General features: G+C 50.1%; 1 protein-coding gene across 1 annotated transcript in view; it reads right to left on the reverse strand.

Annotated features, from left to right (window-relative positions):
• Positions 1-13,447, reverse strand: part of SGSM1 (small G protein signaling modulator 1) — a 46,436-nt gene that overhangs the window by 25,641 nt on the left and 7,348 nt on the right. Inside the window, exons 2-3 of the mRNA XM_009889172.1 lie at positions 7,672-7,703; positions 2,710-2,785 (exon numbers count right to left, since the gene is read on the reverse strand). Coding sequence (XP_009887474.1) covers positions 2,710-2,785; positions 7,672-7,703 — 108 coding nt within the window. The remainder of the gene's footprint in view (positions 1-2,709; positions 2,786-7,671; positions 7,704-13,447) is intronic.

Consider the following 13,447-nt stretch of genomic DNA (forward strand, 5'->3'; position numbering starts at 1 on the left):
GGCGGTTTCCAAGAGACACTCCCGCGGCAGCCGGGAGCGGCGAGAGCCGGCACGTGGCGGACAGCACAGGCGCCAGGGCTGCAAAATTGGTGAGTGGGCAGAGAGGGAGCATAGCTTCTTCCAGCAGAGCTGTGATGATGCCGCCTCTGTCCATCTTCTCAGTAGAAAGGCGTGAAACGGAGAGGGCAGCAGGCGAGCACACGCGCGGCAGGAGATCACCGCAGCCTGCTAAACAGCCGGGGAGGCACGGCTTTCTCAGCAGCAGGGCACGGGCAGTGAGCGTGCGAGATCAGACGGAGCCAGGAGAAAGGGCAGCACCCACATGCAGATGGGACCTCGACCCATGGCAGAGCTCTGCCGGGGCACAGGCACTCACGTCGCGCTCCCCAAAAGCCCCTTCCAGGCAGAGGCAGATGCTGCGCTCCACAAAATGACATCCTGTCCTGGGAGTCAGCGGGCAGAGGGAACTCAGCACTTCCATCAGGAGTCCAGCGTAGGAACTTTGTCTCATAAAACTCAGGAAACATCCCAGAGAGGGCAATTCCACCGATTTTGGTGGATGGATCCACATTTCACACACGCAAGCAGGGAAGCACAACAGGGTAAGACACTCAGCACAATCACTAGTCCTCAGCAGGCCACCTTTGGCAAACTACCTCCACCATTTGCCCAGTGCTGTCGGTGACCAGCAGCAACAGCTTTTGCACCCCCGTGGCCCCAAGAGCAGCACCTGGAGGGAGAACCACTGTGGCTGGCAGGAGTCTGGCAGAGCGGTCCCGTGCAATGCTGACTGCTGCTCTACGTAACACTGCCAAGGGAGGAGGCTACGAATGGATTCCAAAACAAAAGCACCCAGGAAAACCACCGTGGTGCAAGTCTACTGCCAATTTGGAGGACAGCAGGGGACTTGCTCTTCTTCCATAGCGGTCACTAGTATCTCCCAAAACCAGTATCCATCTCTTAGACAGCTGCTAGTGAGGAGACAGAGGCAGATGGAGGGCACCAGGCACCTTGCCAAAGCACGTTCTCGAGCTCTGGGTGAGTGGGTAAACACTTGACGCTGACAGGGCTGCCGAGGCACAGAAACCACAGCTCACGTGCCTGATTAATGCTGTCCCTTTGTTTCCTTGAAGGCTCCGTCTGGCTCCAGCTCCATCCCACCTGCACCCCCGAGGGGCTGAGGACTTTTCTTATCCACACAGCACCGAGCACGAAGGGGCTGGTTCCACGCCAGGGCTCCTGGGCTACAACCACCTCACTCATCCCACAGCCTGAACTGCTTGCCCTGCTATCAATAGACTAATTCGTTTCTGCCTGGGTTTGAAATTCAAACACCCCCCGCAGTCCACCAGCCAGGTCTCCCCACTTTTGCAAACGCTGACGCTGGCAGCGCTTGGCAGAGTGGACAACCAAAGCTGCTGAAGAAGCTGCTGTACCCGGGGCATTAACCGTGTCCAAGGCAAACACTTATTCTCCTGTTTGAATGGGTGACCAAAGCTGCACAGAAAGGCCAAAACAATTGGAAGAATCTAATTTTGCCACCCTGATTGCAAAGTCTCCTCTGATGATCAGTAGTGATCTTATCAAAGGGAGAAATTATGTTTTCATCTGTCAGAGAAGAGATGGGGAGCCAATGTGTTGGGCCATTAGCACTGCTCTGTGGGCTGGTCCAGCCCCCAGAAACCTTCTCCAGCCCCCAGAAACCTTCTCCAGCCCGCAGAAACCTTCCCCTGTTCCGATCAGCTGCTGAGAGGAGCCTGGGCCCCGCTGCCAAGCAAGCTCACCAGCCGTGCCGTGCATTACCAGATCGCAGTGGCAGTTTGGGCTGCCGCAAACCGTGCTGCCCCATGGGAGCGGGCAGGCTGCCCCGAACGCTCCTCCCGGGACACGCTGGCCTGGGAGCTCTGCACCGGGCGGCATGCTGAGACCTGGTCTCAAACTCGTGCCATGTGCCACCAGGAACAAGGCTGCCCTCTCCTGCTCCACACCACCTTTGGGATACAAGTACTCCTCCTGTCCTGCTCCGCAGTCCTCACCCAGAGTCCCTCCAGCACGTATCGCAGACAGAAGCTCTTCAGAGAGGTTTTTAAAAAACACTGTGTCAATATTTTGATGGACCCATACTGAAACACTTCTGCATTTACAAAATTCTCACACCGGTAGGAAAAAAAAACAGGCGAAAAAAGCAGGTTAAGTGAAGAGCACAGCTGCCAGAAAACAAGCCCGAATCCTGCACAATATCAGAACATATCTTCCACAAACTCCATTTAAAATTCTTTAGCAGCCTCCACCCTCCCTGCTCCTGCACTCATGCAGACTGAAGACTCACTTCCATAAATTCCTATCCTTAACAGCAAAGAAGTATTTGGACTTAACAGACTCTCTGTTGAATCAAGGGAATTAAGAAAAAAAACTATTATTTCTAGTATTTCTTAAGTGACTGTATACACTGCCAACATCCCTCCCTCTTTTGACACATCTCAATATATTTTAAGCCCAGAGCGAAGGCCCTGGGGACTCAGACCGCTGCCAGAACAACTCATCCTCTGGCACTAAGCACCTCCCCAGCCCCAGCACAACGCCCCAGAGCTGGAGCGTGCTCCCAGGAACCACGCGTACTGCAGCCCCAGCGCCCGGCAGGGAAAGCCCAACGTGAAGAGGATGCTCCAGCCCCCAGTTCACGTCAACATCCCGCCACCAGAGACTCACCGCAGAAGGAGATGATGTGGCTGCTGTCCTCGTGCACAAACTTCCTCGTCACCGCCTCCTCCATGATCTGCTTCACCTGTTGAACAGAGGCCCAGTTAGGGAAAACGTCGAATTTCAGCTGTAGACCAGAGCAAGGAGACCTGCAGTGGCGTGGGCACGAGATGTTCTCCTTGTTTCGTGTCCATAAGGAAACCTCCTCTGCTCTCTAATCGCCCCTAATGGCACAAGAGGTCCCATGAAGCATCACCAGCTATTTCAAAGTCAGGTAATAAAAAAGGGATGTTTTGCTTTTGAGAAACTTCAAAGTAGGGAAATTATGAGCAGAGAATTAATAGGAGGAATGAAGCATCATTCAGATAAAAGACAACTTAATAAAGGCAACCAAATCTTCAAAGCTTTTACAGTATTGTTCTTTCATTTTATGGGGATCTGACAAATTTCATGTGACATAGCTGTCCCAAATGACCTATCCGTCAATGCCAAAGTCAATGATCACCTGGCACCAAATGTGACCAGAAATGCTATTTGCATAGCGATGCAATCAGCGCTGCCCTCCGACTGCTGAGTCTGTACTGCGCGTGACACGTCACTGGCACTCATTTCAGCGCAATTAATCAAAAGGAAGCTGTCGTGTAGGTTGCACATCAGGGGCACAATTATGGGAAGAAAACAAATAGGAACCCACATAAATTAGGAGCATAATTTTTGCAGACACAAGATGGGAGGTCAGACCTGCCAGGTAAGCAGGCTGCAGACTCCAGCCTCGGAGAAGCTCCCAGGACTCCCTGGCTACTCCCCACCAGTAGCTCAGAGGAGCCTGAGGAGCCAAGGACTATCAGAGCAAGCAACCCAAGTACCCCCAGCACTGGTGCTCTTCCACCAGGACCAAGTCCCAGCAACAGGAACAAAGTCCCTCTATTCCATTTGCTGCTTTATCATAGAATCATCATAGAATGGTTTAGGTTGGGAGGGACCTTGAAGATCACCCAGTGCCACCCCCTGCCCTGGGTAGGGACACCTCCCCCCAGCCCAGGTCGCTCCAAGCCCCGTCCAACCTGGCCTTGAACCCCTCCAGGGATGGGGCAGCCACAGCTTCTCGGGGCAACCTGCCCCAGGGGCTCACCACCCGCACAGGGAAGAATTTCTTCCTAATATCTAATCTAAATCTGCCCTCTCCCAGTTTGAAGCCATTACCCCTCGTCCTATCACTACATGCCCTTAGAAGAAGTCCCTCCCCAGCCTTCTTGTAGGCACCATTCCAATACTGGAAGGGGCTCTAAGGTCTCCCTGAAGCCTTCTCTTCTCCAGGCTGAACACCCCCAACTCTCTCAGCCTGTCATTATAGTGAGACGTATCCCTTGACCATGGCCACAGTGGTGAACCAGAGACGGGAAGCACACACCTCTCGTCCACCGGCAACCAGTGGCCAGGCGCACACCAGAACAGAGTTCCTCCTTTTCCTCCACTTGACATTACAAGTGTCCCACAAAGACATGCCAACCCCTCCTTCAGACACCCCGATCGGCCCAAGAACCACCACTGATCACCCCCTTGTTGCAGCCCTGGCAGAAGCCCAGCGACGCATGTCTTGGGGCCCGCAGGGAATCCCCAGATTTCGGCTCTGCCTGCAGGGTGAGCTGCCTTCGCCCAGATGGCCCATGGCCCTCACCTGGCTGGGCTGAGCTTCCTCTGTCGGCGGGTCCTGGGCACTCCTCCCTCACTTATCCAACTCATCCACCAGAAAACGATGAGCACAGGGATATAAAATGTACCCTCATGGCCACAGCGGTCTGCTCGTGGTCCCAGGGGCATGTTCCTGCCTCCCTTGAAGGGATACAACTGCTCGTGGGGCCGTGCTGCTAACCATGGCAGATATTGCTTAAAAAAAAAAAAAAAAAAAAAAAAAAAAGTGGGGGTTTTAAAACTCCAATCAGGTCATCAGTTCTCAGGATGTGAAATTTCTTCAAGCAACATTGTGATCAGGAGCCACCAGGGAATTCAGGCTCTCTATGAATCACTCACAAGCGTAAACCGAGAATCCGTATATTAAACCCCCTGAAACACACTTGGGAATCAATGCCCCCAGTTCGTTACCAGCTTCTGATTAAAAATAGGAGCATATTCAAATTAAAGCAGTATATTCAAATATTTGTCAGCCACCTTTCGCGCACGCCGTCGTCTCACTGCTCCGACGCAGCGCCCGCAGTCACACCTACCGCAGGACGGCCGTCGCTGGGGCAGGGACCAGATGGTCACTCGTTGCCGGTGCAGCGACCGGCACAGCGGGGTCCGGCTCTCACCGTGCATCTTGGTGCCAACACAGCACAAACCACCTGCACTCTCAAGGAACACAAAAAAAACCCCTTCCAAGAGATGCGGTTTAGTGGAAAATTACTCATTAAAAGAAAAAAAAAATGCACTGTATTGATTGAGGTTATCACACTAAACAAAATAAGTCAAAGATATCTAAAGAAATAGAAGTGGAAAGGGCATTGCCACAAGGGCACTCACCTGACACGAAGGGCTAGAGCAGACTGGGAGCAGCTACACAATAAAGAGAAAGCCCCAACAGGTAGGGCCAGGCAGATAAATACAGTCTCCTAATAGAAAATGAGTTTTATACTGAGAAAATTTTCAAACAAAGCAATCTTACACTTGCCCACAAGTGGACACGGCTGGCGTCTGTAGGGCAGCTCCGACCCAGAGAACCCTTGACAGGTTTCCTGTGCTGCTGTCCGCAGATCCCGAAGGATTCTCCCACCCGCACCCCGGACCCCCCACAGCCGTCCGGGATGACAAACGCCACAGCAGCCATCTGCCGCCGTGCTCCCGGATCCCCTCCTGAAAGCGCAGCGGGTTTGTGACACTGCGGGGATGGAGAACGCCAGCTAACCCGCGTTTGGCTCGCTCCAGAGAGAAGACTTGAACAGCCTCTGAATGTGCTGCATTCCGGCATTTTAATGCTAATTCTCATATTGTAGCCAGAACAATCTCAACAAATGAAGCTGCCCACTCTTTATCCAAAGCCAGTCTAAGGAAAATGAGATGTTTGCTCCTCTTTTATTAGAAAGGAAATTAAAACAGCAACTAATAATCTAGCTGTAGGTAAACTCAAGAGGAGTATCACAAAGTGTTCCACAGCAAAGAACCCCTCCTCTTGGCTCCAGCTGTGGGCACGGGACAAGTCACCCCCTGGTCCAGGAGAGCAGTGTCCCAGGGACACCCCACAACAAGGCGCCCACACAAGCTCAACAGCATTAATTGCAGTTCCAAACAGACAACAGAAGACAGGCTAGTCTTGACATTACTGTCTGAATCACTGACCTGTGCGTGAACAAGCGAGCTAGCCCTTCTTTGCTTCATATACATGTCTGAATTACAAGGAAAACAATTTCTTTTCCTCCTTGCCCTGTCTCCAAAGCCAGATCGAAGAGCCACAGGCATTGAGAAGAGTCCTTGGGTCATGGCATTCATCAGGAGTGTCAGCAATCCCAGCACACCCGCTTCAGACCAGGGATTTGAGCTTGCACCCCCGTACCTCCAGTGAGGCTCCCGGTCGCAGAGGTCTCAGCCTCTCCTTCGGCTCCCCTGGGCCCGGCCAGCTCCATCCCAGCTCAAATACTGCTAGTAAAATTTTGTTTGACAAACTGCTTTTTGCCCCCCCCCTTCAAAACCCAATGAAAACAGAACCTTACCCACCCAACAGCCCCCAGACCCCTACGAGGGATGAAGGCTTAGATCTCTCTGCTACGAAATTCCCAGGGTTATGCTTCACCTCAAAGTCCAATTTTCCCGTAACAGAGCTTCATAACCGTACCCAGTCCCAGCTGTCATTTACATTGGCGGAGCAAGCCAAATATTACAGCAGTTACAATAACCACTGAGGTGCAGAGATCAGGAGCCAACCAATATCTCCGGGTTTAATTAGTCTAAGGCAATATTGACTCACGACTCTGGTTTACCTGGCTGGATTTTCCCAGGCAAGTCACCCTACAACCTTTATTATTCAGTGATGTTTATAGTCACAATTTTCCCTGCCGTGCTTCTTGCAAAGCCTTTCGCTGGTTATTACGGCAATTTGTATTGAAGCACAGCATCTCCCATATATTTGGCCACACTGGTAACTCTGGAATTGTTTATAGCAAGCCAGATGCAAACGGAGTCCCCAGCTTGATCCTTTTCCCAGTCTTCTTTTGAGGTGGAGCTTGGTCACTTCGCCAAAAGGGCTGCAGAATAGCGAGCTCCGTGCAACACGGCTGCGGTGATGCTCCCAGATACGGGCCTGTTTGGCAGACCCAGTCTGGCGGGTGCCGGAGACAGCACCCTGGAAGACGGCCTCTGGTAGGGAGACACACAGGTAACGGAGCAGCGAGGCCAAGCGCCGGGTGCTCAGACTCCTCTCTCCCCCTCCAAAGGGGCAAAACAGCCAGACGCCGAAGCACACACGGCCGAGGTGAGGTGAGACCAGGACCAGGTCTGATTTCAGCCCCTGTAGTGGGACTTTCCACAAAGACAGTCACTTCATATAAATAAAAGTTGCAAGAAAATAAATGCCTCCAGTGATTGAGTTGGTCTTCGCAGAAGTGTGTTTTTAGAAACTGCTATCGATTTGGTTCGCCCAGCAACAGTTAAGACCTTCTGCTGAATGTTCATGTAACCCACATCCTGAAAAGAAAAGATGTACAGTAAAAAATATAGTGGAAATTAAGATGTCTTCTGCTACCTCTGAACGTCTACCTCTGCACGGGATGCCAAGGACTTGGGTAGGATGAGATGATGCACCACCAGCGCGGCGCAGCTGCGCTGCCGGTATCCTCTCAGGCTCCACCTCGCCGAGGACAGTGACCACGCACTTGCCATCACGCTGCCAGGCAAAACTAGTCTGCTCCCCGGCAGCACCGCCATAGCTCTGAGAGAGCCCTGCGCCCGCAGGAGGAGCCTCGGAGATCCCTCCTCCATCGCATCTCTTTTAACAGACCGCAGGAAGATGGCTGCTATCCCAAGTAAACACGCAGGGATTCCGAAAGGGCAACCCAATGGGCACCCAGCACAAATGAGCGCCGTGTTCAGGATCTACAACTGCCGCTGGTCATTCAAGTCTCCTCACTAAACCTCAGTGCATTTCCTTTCCATGAACTTGTTTAATCTGCTCTTCTACATGTTTAACAAAAAACCCAAAATTAAACTAAAAAAAAAAACCCAACAAAACAAGCTCCACGTTGATGATATAGGCTTTAAACTTGGTTTGCTTTTGTGTGTTCGCTTTTCAAATTCTTTTATGAGCTCGTGTTTTCTCATTCTCATTGCAGTCTTTAAGTGTTGCCTTGATTATGTATTTGGAAGTTAATTCTAGCACTTAAAAATCCTATTTTACATGTTTGGTTTGGCGCAACAAGTCCACGTGGGCACTCCTTGATGTACTCTGAGCATTTCTTTAATTGCTTCTCCAAATTGAGGTCTCTTTCCAGGAATAAGCTCTGGTTAAGCTCGACAGGAAACAGTTTCCTATACACCGTGTAAGTCGTGTCCATGTACCGTAGTATCACTTCTCAGGTATTATAAAATGCTAAAGGACCACTTGGTGAAGCAGATGCACAGCGCACTGGGGATGGTGGATAGAAAAACCAGTACCTCCAATCGCACCACCTGTGCTGCAGCTAAGTCACCTTTTCTGCTAAAGCCGAACTTCTCAGCCCAACACCCCTCACGAAGCAGACGTATCTTCTCATTTGAAAATGAAATGTCTGGCTATCGCCCTTTCGCTTCAGCCGACAAAGCCACAACATCCTCTTTTAGCAGACTCGTTTATAAAATTCACACTATCAAACTCAGTGTTGCAAGATGCAGTTTCTTACCTTTCCAGCAACAAACACCCCGATTATTCCAAAAGCAGGCACCACACAGACTTTTCCAGCACCATCACGAGTTGCAGCCAAGCTCTGCCACTTACCTAAGACTTTACCAGCTGACCATTAAATAATTCCAATTGTGCTCCAATCGGTTAAAATACTGCCAGCTTCAGAGTACACGCACTGTTTATACCCAGAGACTTCAGGGACTCTCACCAGCCATTTCGGTGGAGCAACGGAGAACACAGCCCCCTCGCACCGCAGGAGGACAGCGTGGGGACAGCTCGAACGGCACCAGACCCTTCCCGTGCCGTTCGACAGCTCCGCATTCTTGCTGCCACGGAAACATTGATCGCAATCCTACCCACTGAGACCTTTGGCTTTTCTAAAAGTCTTATTTAATTATTTATCCCCGCTTACTAAATAAAACATAGCACCTTCCGCAGCTGGGGTACCATCCATGTGACACGCGTGGGATTTTGAGGGCAGCCAGCAGACCTTCCCCAGGAACCACGTGTGCTCACGGTTGGGAACCGGGCTGAGTTTCCTTGAGGGATTAAGGAGGAAGAAGGTGTTAATGCATATAAACTCTGAATATTTGGACAGTTTGCTCGGAAAGAAATCAAAAAGACGTTAAATGGAAGGGTCCATAATGCAATATTGTACCCTGGGGGAAACAAGGATGATCCCAGTGACGTGTATTTGCTGACGGTATTTTGCATCAGAATTTCTTCACAGGGCAACAACTTTTGGCCAAAAATCCGTACATGCAACACTAATTTAAGATCACGCAAGATCATGTAATAGCTGATTCTATTCCTGTTGTGCTTGTCAAACGCAAATTTCCATGCCATCTGTTGGCACTGCTGGTACTGCTCGCTGTAAGATGCTCAATAAAGACGCTGCAACGTTTCAGGAAAAACTTTAGTCATTTCTCTGTTTTCAACGCCTGATCTCAAAGCTTTACCCTGTTTTGTTCTGCACCCATCACACCACAAAGCTGCTGTTTCCCAAGGTGCTAAATGTTACGCTGACAAGCGTTTTGGATTCAATTAGCAAACACGGCAAAGACTGACACTATTTGCACTGAAACCAGGTGCAACTCCAGCCCCGAATTGCTTTGAAGTCCTGAATCTGTGCGAAAACAGGTATTTCCATGGCAACAGCCGGGACGCCACAAGGGGAGGAGGATGACATTTTGGCAGCAGAGAGGAGAGGCTGGGTGGGGAGGAAGGAGGCTCCTCTGGCATACAGGGCTCGTCTCCCCGAACGCTGAGAAGGAAGATGAAGGACAAAAGCAAGCGGCACGAAACCTCTTCTGGGTATGAAAGATGCAGCCAGGGGTTTCTGGAGGATGAGAGCACTTCTACACACCCCTGCTTTTATCTTCAAAAGGAGAGAAAATGGTCCCCAGCGATTAGTAATACTCTTTTCAGAAGAGATCGATGCAGGCAATCGAGAAATGCTGCATTAAAGCCATCTGTTTACTTTTGATATAGGAACATTTGAAAAAGGCTGACCTGGGTGCTTGAGAGACATCAGACGGTCCCTCTGCAAACAGCAGCTTTCATTACAAACCTGCAGCTTATCATCCTCATCTTCATTTTGCCTGAACAGTTTTGACAGCTACACAAAGGCCCTTTTTTTTTTTTTTTAAATTGGCCTTGAGAACATTTAAAGCTATCAACATTAATTTTTCAAATCCTAATAACACTAAATTAATTTACAATTTTCTACCAATCCAGAATGAAATAGCTGGCATTGACACCCGCAGTCTGATATTTTGGAACCGCAGGCGTACAGACACGCTCCAGAAAAACAAACCCAAGCTGCAAAAATATTGCTCTTACCAGTCACTCTGCGTTACTTAGCCACGAACCAGACAATATGGCTGCGTAGCGGGGGCACCTCATTTACAGGGTGGGAGGAAGACAGACTGACTGTTGTCCCTATGATATAAGATGATGGAATTAGTCAACAGCTAAGCAGTGACAACCATCCAAGCTATTAAAAAATAAACAATATAGCCGATAGAAGACCGCAGGACACCAGCAAGCAAGCAGGTTGTGGTCAATCAATAACAGTTTTTTTAAAAAAAATCTAAGAACAGGCAGCAAAATGTTCGATACAGACACAGCAGCTATCGACGAGTAAAAGACTTAAAGCTACCTGCTGAATGGCAAGTTAAACATAAACTAAGTTGTTGCAGAATAATCAGCAAGGCAACTGTTTACTTTCATATTCCATTCAGCTTTTCGCACAACTCGTTTTCCAGGCATGGCGTAGCACAGCCTGTATTTCCCGGGTGACACCTGCTTCCCCACCTATTTTTGTACGCAAGGCAATTACCTGGAGGCAGTCAAAAACACGCTACAGGATTCACCTCTATTAAAAATGAAACTTGCAAAACAAAGGGAAGAGTATGGGTTGCAAGAAGAATATTTTTAATTGAGAATTCAACACCCTTTTAAACCTGGGTATTTCAGGCTCTGAGTTTTTAAAGAAGCCTCATTCCATCTGATAAAAGCTCAAAAAAAATCAGAGAGGATTTAGTTATGCTTCTTATCGTGCATAACAGGAAACAGAATTCCTCAGAAAGTCCTATTTCCACTCCTTCCATTGCAGTCTGCTGACAAATAGTCAATTTTGCAGCTTTCGGGATTAGTTTGATTTATTATAACCATTTGGCAGGGGGACATGGTGATAACTGATATTCAACCTGTAAATCTTATTAAAAATAAAAATGTATTAACAATGGCATCAAACAAATATCGAAGTCCATTTGCTCATTGTGGTGCTTTTGGTAATTTGGATTTACTGTTTATCTACCTTGTCTAAGCAGACCTTGTCTTCACAATATTTTATTCCTTCAGCTATCGCACTAGGAGGACAGATGTTGTGTGGCTTCCCAAGTATCATCCATGGCTGTCCCCAGTCACAGTAGAGCTCACCTGCACCTGAGGACCACAGCAGATCACACAAAACCATGGCTGAAGCAAAACTAGACATGGTTTAATAAAATGAGAATACGCAGTTTTGTGAAAGATAAAAATTCCAGGAGTGGAAGAAAAAAAAAAAAGGAGATTTCTGCAGTTGGTCCTTTCTACTACTCCTTGGAGTCTGCACAAGCTCCTGACTTATCCTGAAATCAGTCTAGGAGAGGAAGGAAAAACAAAAGCAAAATGGGCCTAATGAGCAGGGAGCAACAGGCAAAAGAACGCCCCACCAATTCCCATCTTCAGGGATGCTGCTAAATAATGAGCTACATCACCTCTGGGGTCATGTTGCCCCAGGCGTTTTTTTCAATCCTAACCAAACAAAACGCAGGTGGAGAGGGCGCAGAGCAGGGGTCTGACACGGAACTCACCCACCTGCGCGGCAGCGCACAAACAGCCCCACCGCACTGGACCAAAGCCCCTGCCGGGTCTCCCCACTTCCAGCAGGCACCGAGCTGGGAGAACCCCGAAGGAAAGTGCAACCCCCCACATCCACACCGACGTCCCGAGGCGGAGCCCAGAGCAATGAGACCACCAGAAAAAAAAAAAAAATCTCTGCTCTGCGTCAGCACTGCCCTCGCTAAAGCGCTGCTGGAGAGGTACCAGACTGTGCCCAGCACCCACGTCACGGCACCGTGACGCATCAGCGGGTGGCACTTCACCAGGTCAGAAGGGCTTTCCCCATACATCACCTCTCTCCTTCAACCTTTACTTGCATTCACCAAACCCTCGTACAATACGTTGATTTACCAAAAAGCCAGCAGAAGGACACGTCACAACCCTCAGCTCTCCCGCCCTAGGCACAAGCTGCACTTTCTTTGAGCACGCAGCCCCAGGAGGAAGAGCAAAGGGAGAGACGGGTACTGAATGCCAGCGTGGAAGATGCTCATGTGCAGCGACAGCCTGCGGAGGCCACAGCGGTCTCCGGAAGGAAGCTCCCATCTGCCGGCCGAGCGGTTTAACCGGCACACCGATGGGCAATCCTCACCTCCCATCCTGCAGCGGCAGTCGAGGCGTAGTCTGCTGTTTTGTCTCTCTCCACTCAGGAGTCGTGGCAGACAGACAGTAATAATGAGATGTCAGCTTTATCCAGGATGCTAAATAAATGTCATACCCTTTTTCTGGTTTAATAGCTGTTGCCAAGGCAACAAGTAGTATTCCTTACCACCACACCCGGCACAGGATTAAAAGTGGGAAGTGGTCTGGATGAACAGGCAAACACACCGCGCTGTCACACTCCCCAGACCTACCGCCCACGGGTCTTGTTCACCCGACTTGGGGCAGCAATCCCAGCAAGGACGTTCCACTCCCAGAGCCCATAAGCTGGTTATCAAGACTCTTGTAAGACCAGAAAACAAAACATCACACATCACACCCTCCAAAATCCCAGGAGAGGTGACCTGTGGGGACAGACCGCAGGCAGGAGATGACAACAGCTCCCGGCCATCCAGCGCTCCACCACACAGCAGAGCAAGTCCAGGTTCCCCTGCAGCGGGTCCCATGACATTTAGCTGCTTCAGACCCAGCGGCCACGGACGGGTGGCTCAGACGGGGCCCACGCCACCCACTGCCATGCACAAGCAACACATCAACTACATAGCAGAGCCGTGGGACTATCAGTTCCCCGTCTACGGCTACCCTCAGCTCACTGCATTACCGCTACGCGCGTTATAAACACTGAACTCTGCAGGGAGAGAGGGAGCTTGAGGAAGCTTAGCACAAAACACAATATAAACTAACAGAAAGATGCCCGAGAAGTGAGACCAGAGGAGGCAGATGTAAACGGCCATGGTTTTGCACTGGCCACACTAACACTCCTGGGCACATTCCCCATATTCTTGACCGGCTGCGGTGCACAACCCCGTCCGTGATGGGCTCTCCACCAGCCGGCTG

The sequence above is a fragment of the Charadrius vociferus genome, unplaced genomic scaffold (assembly GCF_000708025.1).
Source record: "Charadrius vociferus isolate BGI_N301 unplaced genomic scaffold, ASM70802v2 scaffold567, whole genome shotgun sequence".
In the NCBI taxonomy this organism is placed as follows: Eukaryota; Metazoa; Chordata; class Aves; order Charadriiformes; family Charadriidae; genus Charadrius; species Charadrius vociferus.